At 44.7% G+C, this 17932-nt stretch overlaps 2 protein-coding genes across 3 annotated transcripts; one reads left to right on the top strand and one right to left on the bottom strand.

Annotated features, from left to right (window-relative positions):
• Nucleotides 1-597: 597 nt before the first annotated feature.
• Nucleotides 598-14724, bottom strand: NFS1 (NFS1 cysteine desulfurase). The gene is made up of 13 exons (XM_030009889.2): nt 14578-14724; nt 14341-14408; nt 13338-13454; nt 12638-12721; nt 11810-11962; nt 10763-10856; nt 8625-8759; nt 7122-7279; nt 5573-5678; nt 5313-5394; nt 3227-3310; nt 3011-3100; nt 598-2373 (listed from the first exon to the last, which is right to left on the bottom strand). The coding sequence occupies exons 1-13, from the start codon at nt 14678-14680 to the stop codon at nt 2310-2312; spliced, it is 1338 nt and encodes a 445-aa protein (XP_029865749.1). The 5' UTR covers nt 14681-14724; the 3' UTR covers nt 598-2309.
• On the top strand, nt 14694-17426 carry ROMO1 (reactive oxygen species modulator 1). 2 transcript variants are annotated; one of them, XM_030009890.2, is made up of 3 exons: nt 14694-14803; nt 15454-15584; nt 17235-17426. In XM_030009890.2, the coding sequence occupies exons 2-3, from the start codon at nt 15454-15456 to the stop codon at nt 17341-17343; spliced, it is 240 nt and encodes a 79-aa protein (XP_029865750.1). In that variant the 5' UTR covers nt 14694-14803; the 3' UTR covers nt 17344-17426. The 2 variants fall into 2 exon arrangements, with proteins under 2 accessions (XP_029865750.1, XP_029865751.1); XM_030009891.2 differs by lacking the exon at nt 14694-14803 and adding an exon at nt 14981-15001.
• The last annotated feature ends 506 nt before the right edge of the window (nt 17427-17932 follow it).

Raw genomic sequence — 17932 nt, 5'->3', positions numbered from 1 at the left:
TAAGTTTATGGCTGGCTGTATAACACTGTCAACAAATCTGTTAACTAACCCTCTTCCTCTCTGTCTCCTCAAGTCCAGAACAGGTAACTGTCTTATTCTGCATTATTCTTCCCAAAGAAATATTCAATATTTTTTATAGTTAGGTGATATGCTCTATCAGCGTTTAGAAACACTAAAATCCATCAAGTAGAATTTTTTCTCCCCTTGTGTATTACCTAACTATCTTGCACTACTGGAAGTTTATTTTATTCCTATTTGTCACACTGGTTCAATTTTTATGACACTTGCAAAATGGTGACACTAAATCCTCACCTTGTATTATTAAATTAATGCCCTCCAGATGGCTCCAATTAATCACCAAAAAAAAGGCCCACAAAACCCCACAGCTCCCTTGCTTCTGAGTTACAGTTACAGTTCCATCTGTAAATATTCTCCTCCATAAGAAGTTTACTTCCCCATACAAAACACTTTAACAGCATTCACAGAAAACACAGTTTATCTCTGTTCTCTAATGAAAGGCTGCAATTTAGCAACTTATTGCTAGTGCTGCATAGTTCAGCCAGAACGGTGGATCTGAAAACACTGTAAGTAGCCAAGTTTAAGTCTCATCTATAATTTTTTATCATCTGTGAAACACGAAGAACAATTTCATAAACATATAGTTCTAAAACATGCTGGGAAAGTGTTATCTCATGCTTAATCCAGAAAACATACAGGGCCCAAGGATAAAACATAGTACATACAACACCTCTAAAACCTATTTATGCATATGGTAGTTTTAAAAATGTTGTGATGAAATATAAGGTGCCAGCCCCACAATATTAAAACTGCTAAAGCTAGTAATTTCAAATAGAACAACTGAGGATTAGCTCTGCATTACAACCAACCAAATCTGTCCTTGGTAACAAAAAAAGCACAAGCTTCTGTAATGCAATCCACCTTGTGAGACTTAGCCTCAGCTTTTACTTTACATGGTTCATCCTTGAGGTAGATACCATCCAGAACTGAAGACATAGTGTCTATAAGGTATATTAACTTCAGCAGCTAATACAACATCCATCAGTCAACAAAACTAACTTGAGAGCTGTCTGCTTATGCAACTGAAACAAAGGCACTTCACAATACAGGGTTACATTTCCTACTGGAAAGATCAACAAAGGTAAGAAAGGAGAAACACTGATATGAATTAATCTCATCAAACTCTTTTTAACACACACTTCTCACCAGCATTTGCAGGGAATGAATTCCCATGTAAGTCTCTAGTCAGACAGAAGTACCATCCATCACTCAGAGAAAACTCCAGAGCTGCATGTTCTTATCTCCAGACAAAACATCCAGGCTCAGCTGGGCAAGACTCCCTGAAGTGACAGAAGGCAATGGCCCATATGCAAACTCTGAGTAACAGCAAAGGACCCATCACAAGGGGAGAAAAAAGCCCATAACAAAAAAACCTCAGACTCCATTAAGACATTGCACTTCTTGTGCTCTCCCCACCACCTCCACCACTCATGTTCCAACTAAACTGGTACTGCAACTGAAGCTGACATATTTTCCCTATCCTCCTCGCCCAGTCACTCAAGTTTTCTTTCCTTACTTAGAAAACATTGCATGGAAAAAACACAATGGAGGGGACAGTGAAGTGGATCATCATTGTATTAAACTCTGTAATGCAGAAGGATGTTTTGGATTAATGCACACCAGTTTGTACAGGCATCACCCAAAAAAAGATAAGACCAAGGAAAAAGAGCCAAAAATACTCAGTTTCAGAAAAATTGTTCTTAACTGTAAGTACAACTTAATTGTGAAGGCACATAGCCACACTGAGGCATCCTTTTCCTCTAGAAATGCCTAGCTTCTTCCTATCTAAGAACTTCTCACAGTACAACACATTTGAGTGGCACAAAACCAGCTGCTGTTGCAGGATTCCTGCCTCAAACAAGAAAGTACAGAAGCCCTGGCAACAGGCCTGTGCTGCAAACAGAACAGCTACATGGGATGTTTTACATTGAGAAGCAACAACATCTTGCCAGGATTCCACTGGCCCAGGAGTAACACACTGATTTAATTTTCTTATTCAAAAATAAATTTCCAAATAAATTATGTTTTAGCATAAGTTTCTGTGTGTCAGTATAAATGCAATGGGTGTTACATCATCCTGCCTTTCTCCAGGATAAAGACAAGTTTCATTTCTGGCTTCTTGGACTTTGTGATGAGAAAGGGTCAAAAAACAGAAGTGCTGCATAATTTGTTCAGGAATGTACAGGAATTGCATTTTAATCCACATCTAGTCCAAGGATAGTGATATTTTCTCAGTGCTGAGTCCATTTAATACTTTTGAGGTCAATTCCATCCTGCACCATTTCCCAGAGGGGGCTGTAAAGAAAGGAGAAAAATGAGGGCTATCTAAAATGCACAGGACAACATCAACAACAATAACCAAACAGACAACCTCATCAACTACACAAGGAATTAGGAGATACCTATCTGCCTATCTTCCCCTTCTGGAGGTCAGTGAGCTTCAGACAACCAGTCCTCAACTCTGTCCTCAGCCCTAAATAGAACAGGTGAGAGGGCAGATGCTCCACCTGATTTCCTGCTCCCACTTTGGGCATGAAGTACTGGTGTCTCCTGGAGACTGAGCCCTCACATTTGACACTGTCCAGATGAGTCAGGAGTCTTTCAGTTTCACCAAAATAAAACAACTTATTGATACATAAATTCAGTAATACTATCTCTGGCTTAGAAACTTCTAGGTATTGCCCTACATGCTTGCCCTACTTGTATTCTTACCCTGACACAGGCAGGATCTGGGAGAAGGTTTGTTTCCTTAAAAATTTGTCACTGCTGTTAAGATCAGGCCCAGGCCCACTACCCACTCTGACAACACTGCTTGCTTACAAACAAAGACACCATAGATTTCTGAAGCAAACAATTACCTTCAACTAAATCCAACTCTTCAAATGATTATCATACCTAAGAAGTCTTTACATTCAATAAGAAGATGGCTCACCTCATTTCCCTCAGCCTCTTAACATGCTGTACACACTTCTGCACTGTATAATCTACTTCTTCTTCTGTAGTGAAACGACCAATGCCAAATCTAAACCAAACGAAAACCATTAAGGACTAGAATAACGTGCATATGGAGGGGTGGAACAAATCCACCACCTGCTTTCAGCAGAAAGGAAAAATATTTGGAAGCATTAGGGAAGACCACTCCACACACCTTATAGATGAGTGGGCCAAGTCTTCGTCTGTTCCAATTGCCCGCAAAACATAGGAAGGTTCCAGAGAAGCTGACGTGCAAGCACTGGGGAAAGGGAAGGCAGGCAAATTTCAAACTTTTGTTCACGTGCAGATGCTACACTGAAATAAAACTTCACTAATCTCCTCCAACAAAGAGTCGCTTACAGACATTTAATATTACTATGACTCTGTACAACAACCTATACAGCTTCCCCAACCTCTTAGAAACCACCAGTGAATACCAATCTTCTTGCTTGTATTTCTGCTGCTGAAAACAAAGAATGGAAGGGGCAGGCATTAGAGGGGAATGAGGGTAATAAATTAGGAGGATGAGCATCATGGTTTAACCCCAGCTGGCAACTAAGCCCCACACAGCCACTCACTCCCTCCCTCCCAGTGGGACAGGGGAGAGAATCAGAAGGGTAAAAGTAAGAAAACTTGTAGGTTGAGATAAAGACGGTTTAATAGGTAAAGCAAAAGCCGCGCACACAAGCAAAGCAAAACAAGGAATTAATTTGCCACCTTCCACCAGCAGACAGGTGTTCAGCCATCTCCAGGAAAGCAGGGCTCCATCACACATAACAGTGACTTGGGAAGACAAACGCCATCACTCCAAACATCCCCCACCCTTCCTTCTTCCCCCAGCTTTATATGCTGAGCATGATGTCATATGGTCTGGAATACGCCTTGGGTCAGTTGGGGTCAGCTGTACTGGCTGTGTCCCCTCCCAACTTCTTGTGCACCCCCAGTCTCCTCACTGGTGGGGGGTGGGGTGAGAGGCAGAAAAGGCCTTGACTCTGTGTAAGCACTGCTCAGCAATAACGAAAACATCCCTGCATTATCAACACTGTTTTCAGCACGAATGCAAAACATAGCCCCATGCTAGCTTCTATGAAGAAAATTAACTCAATCCCAGCCCAAACCGGCACAAAGAGGTAAGAAGAGGGAACACAGATAATGCGGTAAGAATAAACACAATGCCAAACAGAAGCAGCAGGAATGCAGACTAAGAGGTAGCTGAAGTGAAGGCCATGAAAAAAGGACAAAGGAGCCAAGACAGAACTAGCCACAGAAGGTAACATACCAACAGGAACATTAAAAAAAGAAAAAAAGACTTCCCAACCTGCTGTTTGGCAGTAGAACAAATAAATGAAAAACAGGGCACAGAGGAATCCAGAGCAAGATGATCTAGTTATAGTCCTCAGTAGACAGAACTTCCATCTTGAACCAGTAGGCAAAACTGGTTACATGTTGTTACTCAATTTTACAGGTAGCAACATGCAACACAAACCGGAGAACTGTTTATAGCTCTCTGGTGCACAAGGCACAGCCTCAGAAGAGATCTTCAGTGGCTTCAAAGACAGTCATGTGGAGACTTGTTCCTCCTGTTCATAGTGCCAACATTATTTCTAATTAAGATATGCTGGCCACCTTGTTCTCCAAGGTGAGGAACAGAGGGCAACTTTACACTCTGTTAACATCATCATAAGCATCAAGTTTGTCTCAGTAACAGAAATGTTACTCGTCACTCCCATAGAGTTGACAGAGCTCCATTAAAGTGTATTCAATTTTCTTTCTGCTTTTGCATTAAACACAGGCACTATGATCTGATTTAATTCAGATATTTGTCCAGCCTCCCTAGATTCTATTTACAATCTGCCACTTCTGTGAAATCCTGCTGAAGGACGGAAGCTGCTCAAATACTGATAGCCTTCAGAATGAAAGCGTCACTGCCAGTTACAAGTCAAGGCTACTCAGATAGCAGGTAACCAGTCTACGAGGCTGGCAGGTAGGAACTTCTAGGTTAGATTTTCTGGTTTTGTTTGGGGTTTTAGGTTGGTGTTTGGTGTTTTTTTTGCTTTCAGGATGAGTAAATTTGACCTGCATTTGAAATGTGCCACTTCAGAGAACCAAAATCTTAGAATGCAATCAGTGCCAGGCTGACTCATTAACAGAATATGCAAACACAGGGCACAGAGGAGACCACTCTTCAATTTGTACCTCCATTAGCAGATATTATTTTCTCTCCAAAATACACTGCTAGCCTTCCCACACGTTCCACCTACCTTCCTGAAGACAGAGCCACGTCTTTCAGAGCCATCAGAAGACTCTCCCCTTCCACATATGCAAAAGATAAATTGATGCATCCTACATAGAAATAAATGAAATAGAAAAAAAAAAACTTCCATCAACTGAAATCTAGGGCAAATCCTACCCCACATGGCAGTACTTGCACTATGTGTAGCTAAAGTGCATTAGTCAGTCATGGCCACTAACATCAAGGAGCTAGACAGTTCTAATGGGCTCAGGATTTTGCTAATGTTACCTGGATAGCGATGCTCTCTATCTCCATTCATAACCACATCAGGAACTTCACTCATTATTTTTGTAACCAGTCGTTCTGCCAGTTGTGAGATTCGCTTATGGTCATACTAGCAAAGAAATCAGAAAAAGAGGTCAAAATAATAAACAGTGCACAGTTTGACCTCACTCAAACTGCTTTGTGTCACCAGACCTGAGCAGACTTAAGTAGCTGGGTTTACTAGGGAAAGAACACATCAGAAACTGTCAAACTTTGCCTACTCCAGGGACTGTTTTAAAAGAGAATTAACCAATTTGGTCCTAGCTAGCTCACCCTTCAAAAAGTATTCCAAACCATACAGAAATATCTATATATACAATCAGCCAAATTGGCTTTCATAAAAGCACTGAGTTCTTTGTGTTTAAAGACAAGTTAGGCAATGCACAGGATGATGCATTCTGCAACACAAGAACGGGCACCCATTATGGTAAGTGTCCCCTATTTCCCTAGGAGCCCTCAAACTGTACTACATAAAGACATAGACTCATAAATTACTGTGAACTCAGCTTTTACAACATGCAACCTATGCAATGAGAACTGCCCACACGCAGTGTCTCGTTCTAGACTAAAAAATGAGGTCACTTACACTAAAAAAGCAGCAAGGTATGGTATCAGCTCCGGTGCACAGAAACAACCAGACACACACATGCAATTCATGCTTGTTTACATGCTTGAAAAAGCTTTAGAAGAAAACAAGGCTATGGCAAATATTACTTAGTTTAGAAACACCAAAACTGTGCCAGGCAAGGAAGAGAATCCAGATCCGAGGCTTGTGCAGAATTCGGGCTCTGCAGGCTCTCCAGCCTCTAACAAGGCTTCCATAACCACACAGCTCAGATGGCAGATCTCTGCCTCTCTCTGAGGAAGAAGCTTGATCCTATGCGTACAGGTATCTGGCTTATGCATCCCACTGGCACTATATTAAAGGATTTTTACATTCCAGCTCTAAGGAATGCATTGGTGCCCACAAACAGATATAGCAGCACACAGAGGCTTAGACACCAGACCTAGCAAATAAACCTCTACTGTCCAAGCTAGGAAAAGAAAAATTCTTAGTTGCAAAGCTGCAGTAAACTTGAACTTACATGCATTTAATAGGTATGATAATGGACTAGGAAGTCTTATTTTTTTCAATATACATTACATAAACATGATTTATTCCATTTCAGAGATGCTGCTAATACGCGTGCAGAATGGAGAGATGAGTACAAGCACTTAAAGCCGTATTTCACCAAAACTGTCAAATGTAAACGTGTTGTAGAAAGCCAAGATTCAAACCACTTCAAGAGGAAAAAAAAAAACAAAAACAAAAACCACAACTTAAAGCTGAAAATCAACTTCCAACTACCCAAAAATGTCCTTGAAGATCTCAAAACATTTACTTAATGTTAAAACATGAGAACCAAATTTAATTCAGGCACATGGATACAAAAAGACCCAAGGAATCTAAGACCTAACTGACTCTGTTATATTATTTTTCTGGAATCCAGGACAAGTATCTTCTCCCACATACCTCCATCTCTTGCTGTGCCACTTCACACGCTGCACCCAGGCCCACTGCTAAAGGAGTGGGCACAGTCCCAGACCGCAGTCCTCGCTCCTGGCCTCCCCCACTTTGCAGGGGTTCTAGCCTGACGCGTGGTCGTCGGCGAACATAGACAGCGCCAACCCCTTGAAAACAAGGAAAGCTGTTTAAGTATACACCCACAGTTCTGAAATTACGAAAAGGGACTCCAAGCTTTGGAAACGCTCCTTATTTCCACAGCAAACACATATTTGGACACCTCACTGTAGACAAATGTAGTGAACACATACAGAAACACAATATTTTCTAGGAAATGGTGTTTGTTCCCACTGTTCACGTTCCTCTTCATTCAGGCTCCCACAGCTTCAGCCATGGGAGAAGCTGAGTTTCTCCCAGTGTGCTTCAGCCACCTAAGGACTCAGTACTTCCCTTACTTCTCACAATTCCTGTGCACAGCTGAAGTTCATCCCTTTGCACTGAAGTTCTTATGTGCAGATATTTCATTCATTGATGTTCCCTTACTGACCTCCAACGGAAAGCTCTGAAAGAACTCCTTTCCCTGAATTACCAGGCCACCACCAGTCCCAGGAGTCCTCTCCCTTTCTTCTCATTAGGGAGACTCATCAGTGGCACCAATTTCCAATGGGTAGATTAGATGAGCCAGTTTTGACAGCCAGCCGATTTTACACTCTAGTCTCCTCACCTAGAAACCTGATTTCCATGTCTTCGTGTGCCTTGGCATACCCAATGAGTGACTGTCACCACAGGAAGAATGGTTGCAACTTCTGGTCATATTAAGTTGTGAAAATTTATGTCTGTCACCTACCCAAAGTTATTGGTTGAAAACTTAGTCCTTGTCCAGAGATATGTCTACAGCTCTCAGGAGAGCTTGTACAGAAAAAGAAGACATATTGAAAAAATAACAATTTTGCCTTTTGTTTCTGAATAGCACACAGAATACAGCAAACTTGATTTCTGTCTTTCTACATGCAGTGTTACAAACTAAATGGACTGTGACAGTGATAATAGCTGAACTTTTACTGTTTGGGTGTCAACTAGAAAATCCACAGCCAGACTTTAAAGCCCATTCTGCAAAGATGCACAAATGGGGTTGGAGGGAAGAAGCCATTGGAAGTAGAAGACAACCAAAATCACTAAGAATTTAAACTTTCCAGTTACCTTTTGGTCTCCTCATTGCAAGTTACACTTGGGTCTAAACTTTGCCCTATAACGCAGTGATTTTATTTCAACCATTTCAGCATCAGTGCTGCTTCACACCAAGCAGAGCACTGAAGATCCACTTACGGCAGCTCTAGGTCTGGTAGCAGTGCCTGAACTACTCCAAAGTCAGTCCAATACCAGTCTTAGAATAGTTTTCTACAGTTTAAATAACAGTCACTATGACAGACAGGTTTAACTTCATAGCTTGTGTAGTTACCTTAAGGTAGGCATGGAAACAACAATTCTCTAGAAATGCACTTCAGTACATACCTTTGGGCCCATAAATTTTATGGCCACTGATGCTCATTAGATCAATTTTCATGTCGTTGACATCCATAGGAATTTTACCAATTGCTTGTGCAGCATCTGTGTGGAAGAAAACCTTATGCTCACGGCAGATCTCACCTGTAATAAAAACACAAAAGCAAAAAAACCCCGCATTATCTCATCTAATCGTTACGATTCCAGTGATGCCAACAATGAATCTAAAGCATCAGTTTATAGCAAGGACCAGTTCTGAGGCGACAAAGGAAGAAATGGGTGTGGTCATGTTTCTTTTACAGTAAAGCTGTGTAGGAGCTATTCTAGCTGATGCCTAGCTGGGCACAGGTTTAGGCAGGTCAGCAGGTAAGACTATGGTAAATTTCTCCAGCTGAGAAGTTGAAAAGTCTTCTGCTGTTAAGAAGTTAGATTGTTTCCAAACCAACACCTACCAAGTTTAAGTACAAATGGCTGCATGGGACATCCAAGTTTCCCTACAGGGACAACTCCACAGCTGGACAAAATTAAAGTTTTTTTTCTTGATTCTTTTTCTTCTCAACACCAGTCCAGTATGAGCCAGCTTTACTTTCAAGTTTATACTTGCCAAGTATTTTAATGCCATTTCCTCTATTTTCCAAGTATTACAAAACTCAGCTTCAAAAACCTTCTCAGAATTGCCACTAGTCCTCACACATGCTGATTACTCCCACCTGAAGTCACTCAAGCCTGTAATCAATGTTTCTGCATCCAGAGTTAAAATATACTACAGAACAAAATAATGTAATATTCACGGGCAGCGAACTTAAAATATTTTTTATTCTTGTCATCAAAAAACTCAACTCATCTTCCACAGAATTCATACCTAGCATGGTTGCAACCCAGACCTCTCCTTTGCACAAAAAGTTCAGCGTTATCTTTCACAGGAAAGGCTGTCCTCCTGTGGTCCAGCAAGAACAGCATTGCTACTGCTAATATCAGGCCATACGCCTCACGCTAACGGGGCCTTAGGTTAACTCTGCAAGGCCCCAGTCCTGGCCTATTAGACCGGTTATCACTGTGTTATGAGAAATTGCTGTTGGAACCAGAGCTTGGTACCAGGTTATCTCTGGCATTTAAGCATCGGAAAACAGTAATGGCCTTGACAATACAAGCACAGGAGGAAAATACGAGTCCTCAAGCCTATAAGCAACTCGCTGATGGTCAATTACTTGTCAATGAAGAAACATAACCTTGAAGAGCCTTGGGGAAAATGCTGCTTTGAGCATAATAAAGAAAAAAAAATGCAGCAGCTAAGCAAGAGGAAAATCAGCTGCACAACAGGATAAGAAGCCACAGCACGGGAAGACAATACCCTCCAGAATCATGCAGTATAAGCTCCAGGACAGAGGCCAAAGCCTAAAAACTGTGTAAAAACTCAAACATCTTATGGAAGGACATCTTGAATATGAAGGGGGCGGGGTGTTTTGTCATTGTCATGGGAAACATTATCAAGGAATCACTGTGGGATCCAAGGAGCTGCACGTGGGCCACGTGCTCACCCTGCCTGCTCCAACGACCCTGGCTCACCAGCTCTCCCTTTACCTGCTTTGCCAGACTGCTCTGAGGTCCCTGTCTCTCCATCCGCCTGCTCAGAGCCTGGCTCACCATCTCCCTGCCTCCTGTTCCAGAAACCTGGCTCTTCAGCAGCCTTTTGACCTCCAAACAATTGTTCATGACTGTATATGGCCATACTGGGGGGGGAAGGGGAGTCTAAGTGTGGTGCTCACCATCCCCTGCCCCCCCAATTTCTGTACATTTCTCCTCTTAAACACTACAAGCGCTCAATAAACCATTATAGTATGTAAACAAAATTTGGCCAGTTATTCTGTGCAATTTTTTCATCCATCATACAATTCAGCATGAAACTAGAAACACTGCAGCTGATCTGTACTACAAGGCTATAATTGCTACAATACTCACTGTAAAAGTACTGAATTTCGTCCTCATTTCCCTTTTAAAGTGAGTTTTTATTTGGGACAGCATTATTATTTATTCCTTAACTATACTACACCTAATCTTTTGCATCAGTAGCACTTGGCTATGAAAATATTAAGTAAAATGAAGCAGGAGTGACATCAGCTGGCCTCTGGAAGCCACGGCGTACTTACCAATGTCACAAATTGGCTGCTTTACTCCTATTTCATTATTCACAGTCATCACAGAAACCAAACTTGTATCTGGCTGGAACGCAGACTCCAACTCCTGGTGAAATATTAAAACAGACAGACATTGTGACTAACAGCAGAAGCAAGATTCTTGTGCGCACCTTCAATTTGCTAGCAAGTCTTAACCACCAGCCCCCTAACGAGTGCATTACCAACAACCCCTTGGGTTCTGACAAACAGTCCTGGTGAGAGCACTAATCCATGTGAACACTAGATCAAGTCAGAACAGGCTTTTGCTACGCCTCATACATTCCTCTGAACTATTTTCTTTAATGAATTAACCACCCACAAAACAGCTTAAGCCACATCTAGACAAAGTAAGGTTGGCTATAAAGGAACTGCACTATGTACAAGAAAGCATCACACAAAGAAGGAGTCTGCCAGCAAAGTTCTCGGAGAACATGACTAATGCTTCTGCACCTGCAGGCCTGATCCCTCTACCCCACCACATAGACACAACATCTCTCCAAGCCAGATGATGGGGCTAGAAATAAAACTGTTGCTGTCCTGTATTACAGGAGACAAATGATGAAATAAGCATATACAACTTCTAAATCCCAGGACTGTGGCCAGTACACCCAGAAGGGTCAGTTCATGGACAGCAATTGGAAGGGAGTATTGTAATTGCTGTGTCTGATGGCTTGAGTAGCTCAGGTCATGAAATTTCACCACTAACTCCTATATGAAAGCCAGTTCCATCCTAGTCACACACTGAGCTCTCTGTAATGATGCAACAGCTCCACCTGCATGGGTATGAATGACAGCAGGTGAATGGTGGGATAAGAGATGGATGTTTTGGTTGAGAAAAGGTCTAGAGCACCAGACAGAACAGAAAATCATTCTCCAACTGTGATGGAGATTTGACTGTGACTCTCATTCTACCTTGTAATATTTATCATCACTTCCTCTTTATCAACAAGAGGACACAAGGTCAATTCGAAGCAAAAACCTCTTCTATTTTCACTTCCTTTCTGTCAGTAAACAACCTACCTTCAAATCTATGAGCCCATTTTTTTTAACAGGTAGATATGTGACTCGAAAACCTTCTGTCTCCAAGGAACGGCAAGAATCCAACACGCACTTGTGCTCTGTTTGCGTAGTAATGATATGCTTTTTTCTGGATTTATAGAACCTTGCAACACCCTGTCAGGCACAATCCACGAACAAGAAATTTGCCGTTAGACCAGTGAAGAAAGCAAGCTTGACACGAAACAATCAGAAACAAGAAATTACTATTTAGATACAATTCATTTGGATCTTCCCTGTTTGCCCCAAAGTCATGGATCTAAAAGGTATTTGACATGTAAGTCACACTACATATTTCGATCAGCACTCATTTTTCAAAGCATCTCACTTTTCAAAAAGCCTGTGAAACTGTGAACTGATATAAGTTCTAGACACTATTAACAGAAACACCTCTTTAAAAACACTTGCAATGGAGTCATATACAATGAGAAGTCTGAACAACCACATACTAAAGGTTAAAACAATACCTAGTCAGTCAGAAAAAAGTTTGTAATCAGCGTCTCCACTATATTTCATGATAAAGGTTTTAATTATGTAAGCAGAAGGATTGTATTTGGTGCATGCAAGATAAACATTGAGTATTATACTCTGTCCTCAAAACCACATCCTGGGCACCAAAACATCCCCATATTTTCTCCATGTACGTAGCAGAATACTACATGGAGTAAATCCAGGAATGTATATATTTGCTAACTAGGCCAACATATTAACATTTAAACTGTTGAAAGCTGCATACAGTTCTTAAGAGCATAATTTTAACGTAATAAATAACTATCAGTATAAACCTTTTACCTTAATTGCCATATTATTTGATTCTGTTGCACCACTGGTAAATATAATTTCCCTTGAATCAGCTCCTATTAAATCCGCAACTTGCTGTTTAAAGAGAAATACAAATTTGATTTGTTACAATAAAATACAGTGAATTGACCATAGCAAAACACATGCAAAATGTTTTCAAGAATACCCCCTTGAGCCTCGAAAGGATTACAGCTAGTATCTAACAAAGTTATGCTACAGGTACAATAGTCTAAATATCTGCATTAATACAAAATACGTAAGGAATTCACAGTCATTAGCAGTAGTGGTATTAAGCATTAGCCTGTCATAAAAAAACATAAAAGTTAAGTAGACAAAAACCCAGTAGATATTACTTCCAAAAAAAAATGATGAAGACCCATAGCTAAGATTAGGAGAAAGATAAAACATGAAGTTAGCCCAATTACTGCAGCAGCACACTTGTGACCTCAGGAAACCAAAAATCCTGAGGCACATTTGTCTAAAGCATTGGCTTCTGCCATTTCAATTGCTCTAATCTATTTTTTCTTGCAATAAATCTTCTAAAGTGTAGCTAAGCAAAGAAGAAACTGCTAAATCCAGCCCACAGAGAACTAACTAACTACAACGGTTTTATCATTGCTTTTGATTTTCTTTTGACACTGAACTTCCTCACCAGCAGGAAAACCACAACTGCGGAGAGCCGAAGACTCACCCGCCTTGCCTTCTCCACGGCGGCCTCGCTCTCCCAGCCATAGGTATGGGTCCTGGAGTGGGGGTTGCCGTAGTAGGCCGTCAGGTATGGGAGCATGCTGTCCAGGACTCTGGGATCCTGTGGGACACAAACCACCCAGCCTTAGAAACAGAGAAGGAAAAACATCTCTGTCCCCTCTACACCCCCTCCTTCTGCCCCAGGATTAGCAGCACTTCTACTGCAGTGTCTAGGTTTAGCTCAGGCCAGATCTCAAAAACTTGAGGTTATTGCACGTTATATACAACACAGCCTCTGGCAAATATGAGTATCCGGCAGTTATGTTCCACGCCCTCACACGTAATCTCGACCTGCATCAAGACGAACACAGAAGAATGGGATTTTCTGCACGAACAGAATCACAGAACAGTTTGGGTTGGACGGGACCTCAAAGATCATCTAGTTCCAACCCCCCACATTGCTCAAAGCCCTGTTCAACCTGGCCTTTCTTCTGAGCAGAAGCAACACAAGGTCTTAAAAACTCTGTAAAAATTACACATTAAGTATTTTGGTTAAATGAATTCCTTGCTGCCCCTGAAAGTGAGACCCATCCCTGCAGAGGTCAGTGTAAGTGCTAACGCGGCACTGCCGCTGCTCCCACCCGCAGAACGCGGACGAGGGCACCAAGCCTGGCACTGCGCAGGGGGCGGCGGCAAGAGCGTAGTGGCCCAGCCCGAAGGCCATTCGGAGGGTGACCCGGCCATGCCCAAGGCGTCTGTCGCTACAGCGAACCTTCAACGCTGCCGCTTCATCCGCGGCCGTGCCCGGGCGAGCAGGGAGAGCCTTAACCTCGGGAAAGGGGGGAGCGCTCCAGGCAACAGGAACACAGATCACTTCTCGCCTTCCCCCTGCACGTCCTGTTCCGGGCGGGGGGAAGCCGTGGGTTCCGGGGGCGCGGGCAGCCAGGAGGCGCCGGGAAGGCGGGAGGCCGGGGACAGACCACAGCCCTGCGAGGCCCGGCCCTTACCAGCGGGGTGGTGGCCTGGACGTCCATGTAGAGCGGCCGCAGGGCGCCGCCTCCATCGCCGCTTCGCCCTGAGGGAGGGAGAGAAGGAGGGAGGAAGGGAGAAGAGAGAAGAGAACGAGCCGCCGTCAGGCGCCAGCGGGAGCGGCGAGACCGCGCTCCACCGGCCGGGCCCGCCCGCGCCTCGGGCTCCGCCGCCGCCCCCCGCCCGGGCAAGCTCTGCCCTCACCACAGCCCTACCCGTTCCCTCTCCCGGTCCCGGTCGCGGTGCCGGTGCCGCCGCCGAGAGCCGCCGAGTGGCGGGGGGCGCCCACAGGGCGGCCAGACGCCGCCACACCAGCATGGCCGCGGTGCTGGGCTCGGCGGCTGCCCGCCCCTTCCGGCGACGTCACGGCGCGCGCCGGAAGCGGAGGCCGGAGCGGGCAGCGGCGGAGGGCGCGGAGCGGCGCGGCCCTGGGGGAGCGAGGTACGGGCGGGGCACCGGCCCTGCTCCCCCTACATTCCCCCCCGAGCGGGCCCGGGGCTCTGCGGTGGAGGGCCGAGCCGGCCGGGGGAGGGGCGGGTCGCGGCCGGAGCACTCGTGAGGTGGAGCGGGCGCTGAGGGCCCTGGTGCGCCGCGTGCGAGGCCTCGCGCCGGGCGGGAGGTGGAGGCCGCCCCTACCCGGTGAGCCGCTAGGGCGGTCTGCGGCGTGAGCCCCCGCCTTGGCCTTGGGCTCCTAAAGGGTAGATTTGCTGTCCCGCTCCCCTCCCTCCGAGGCCGGCGGCAGCTCGGGAGGATGGGCCCGGCAGCGGAGGCTTTGCCAGGCGACGCCGTGCGCTGCTCACTGGGAGCTGAAGAGCACAGAGTGAGGTCCTGAAACAGCTCTCGGAAACGTAGGGGCGCTCACAGGGGCTTGCTGAGGGTGAAACGGGGCCGTCGTCAAGGCAATGGCATTCCCTCCCTGCCTTTTCCTGCTTGACAGGCAAGGAAACAAGCCTGAAAGCCTGCAAAGCCTCCGACACTACACTTATGAGAGGCTCTGAAATGCGTGGGCCTGCTCTCCAGCCTAGTTTGGTTATAGAAGCGTGATAGACAAAGCAGTAAATCTGTGTGGGTTTTTGTGCTTTCTTTTCTAGATGCCTGTGACCGTGGGCCCATATGGGCAATCGCAGCCCAGCTGCTTTGACAGAGTAAAGATGGGTTTCATGATGGGCTTTGCAGTCGGCATGGCAGCAGGAGCACTGTTCGGCACGTTTTCCTGCCTCAGGTATGCCAAGGAAATGGCTTCCATGGACAGGTTGTGATAGAGCGATAGCCAGAGAGAAATGCCTCTGCTCTGGGATTGGGAAGGGAGGTGCGGTCCTGTGTAGGTGAAACTTTGCCAGTGGCTCCAAATTAGCCATGGTTCGAGAGCCTGCTGTCAGCCCTGGCCTCAAATGGGAAAGTCTGGTGATGGTAGGGCATCACCTCTGGGTCAGCTGTGTACGAGGAGGTCATAGTTTCACAGACCTTTTCCTGCCACTCCTAAGGGAGGTTGTGTTGGGAAGCTGAGGCTGTGGAAGATAAGCTCCAGGGGCAGCAGTCTGGACAGATACATGTGCACCCCTCTCCTCGCTCTAAAGCTTTCTGAGGTACTCTGCAAGCCCTCGGCTATCTGCATCATGGTTGCTTTGGGTGTCCCATCCCCCTGCACGGAGGCAATTACCATACTGACCCCGAGTCTTAATTACAAGTGTGTAGGCAGAGCTGTGGCTGGCACTGGCACCATCCCGTTGTGAATTGGAGAGGGACAATATTCCATCTTCCCCCAGCATGCCAGCATGGAAACAAACAATGCTCCAAGTTAGCTCTTGTGCTGCTCACTGACTGGTTTTGGTGCACATCATCCATGAAAAGGAATTACTGAAATAAGCTCTTTCATATTTTGTGGAACTCTTTCTGCTTGAGGTTTTTTTAATCTGTGATTAAACGTGGGTGATGATTTGGTAGTGAGCTGAAAAGGAGGACAAGGCACAAAGTCTAACCTGGTAGAGTTAAAAAGTTTTCTGATCTCTCTCAGATCCTGGAGGGTAAGTGGTACAATGCTAGCAGAAAATACAGATTTAGGGTATTTAGAAGGAGCAGTGACAGTGGTTCTGTCATACTTGAATGACACAACTACGTTACCTCTGCTGTACCATTTTTGAGGGAAAATCTCCATGTTTTAGAAGTCAAGTGCATGAAATTCCTTAGACCCTACAGTCACTGCAGTGCTTAAAAGCCAAATATTACGAGACCTTCCTGAGAAGGAACAATTCTTTTTATTCTGGTCTGACCTCAGGTGAATGGGAACTGGAGAACAGAAATGCCTCTGGACACTTCTAGGCCTTTCAAGTTTCTCTCTTACGGTGTCAGTGGTAAATAGGAAGTCAGTTTACAACAAGGTTTTAAGTTGGTGGTATTAAAAATACTGCCACTGCAGCCAGATGGGGTGGTAATAGAACAGCTCAGACCCTTCTTATTCTCTGGTAAGTCAAATACTTGGACAGCACATTTTTTTTTTCCCCCCAAAGTAAGGGTATTTGGGGCATTAGCAGGTGAAGCTGTTTTTGCTAGTGGCATGGCAGGAGAGTAAAGTGCCAGCTGGTACCACTGCAGGAAAAAATACACATGGGCTGTTGCTGAGGGTCACTCAAATGCCCCAAAGAGAACAGCTCCATTTTTTTTTTTTTTCTTTGCAGTAGCTCAGGCATGGAGCACTGCAGCCAGTCTCCTTGCAGAGGCAGGAGGCATCATTTTAAATTTATACTGAAGAGGAGGTGTTTGATTTGGGTGCTCAGGCAACCATTAGCTGGCTGAATCAGATATTTTCTGCTGCATGTGTGTTATCTGTCAGGCTTCAGCTTTTACATAATTCCTGTGTTGTTCTTTATCTCAGGATTGGCATGAGAGGACGAGAGCTGATGGGTGGAGTTGGCAAAACGATGATGCAAAGTGGTGGGACGTTTGGGACATTCATGGCTATTGGTATGGGAATCCGCTGCTAACCTGGAGCTTGGGTTTTATCCCAGAGTGCCCCTGTCCAGCCATTCCTCCTCTGTACCATAATAAAATCTTTAGATACTTGGAAGTGAGAGCTCTTCATGAAACAGTGAAGCACCATCCTCCTTGCTCTGCTGGTTGTCAACATGCTTTTTACCAAATTTCTACTTTCCTCCCGTCTCTTACTCCCATGACAATGAGAATTAATAATCGTTTGTACTACATTAAAGTTCCTATTTCACAGGCGCAAGTACAGTGCACACATTTCTCACTTTGGTACTTGGGCAGTGCACATGCCTGATGTGTTGCTGTGGAGCCGCTCCATTGCATTCATCCATTCCTGAGCCTAGGAGAGTTACTCTGTGGCTAATTCAGATCAACTATCAAATTTCTTTCCTCTTGCAAAAACAGGTGGATTGAAGCTGGCCCCATTTCTGAGTTCCATGTAATAGGGGGAAATGCCCTCACAGAGAGCAAGGGACCCTGGAAGGACTCAGGCAAGTCCTTCTGCAAACCGAGGGCAAACTACAGCAGCTCAGGCACCTTCTTCCAGCTGGCCTGGCAGCATGGGGGTATGGGAAGCTGGCAGGGAAC

This window comes from Aquila chrysaetos, chromosome 3 (genome assembly GCF_900496995.4).
Source record: "Aquila chrysaetos chrysaetos chromosome 3, bAquChr1.4, whole genome shotgun sequence".
Classification (NCBI taxonomy): domain Eukaryota; kingdom Metazoa; phylum Chordata; class Aves; order Accipitriformes; family Accipitridae; genus Aquila; species Aquila chrysaetos.
This window is presented reverse-complemented; position numbering and strand designations above follow the sequence as displayed.

Coding starts and splice junctions, on each gene's coding strand:
- NFS1 (XM_030009889.2), bottom strand. CDS start 14,680: ATGCTGGTGTGGCGGCGTCTGGCCGCCCTGTGGGCGCCCCCCGCCACT. Junction 8,760..10,762: donor GCAGCCAATTTGTGACATTG/GTAAGTACGCCG, acceptor TTTTTATTACAG/GTGAGATCTGCCGTGAGCAT. Junction 5,395..5,572: donor TAGAGAGCATCGCTATCCAG/GTAACATTAGCA, acceptor ATTTCTATGTAG/GATGCATCAATTTATCTTTT.
- ROMO1 (XM_030009890.2), top strand. CDS start 15,454: ATGCCTGTGACCGTGGGCCCATATGGGCAATCGCAGCCCAGCTGCTTT. Junction 15,585..17,234: donor GGCACGTTTTCCTGCCTCAG/GTATGCCAAGGA, acceptor TCTTTATCTCAG/GATTGGCATGAGAGGACGAG.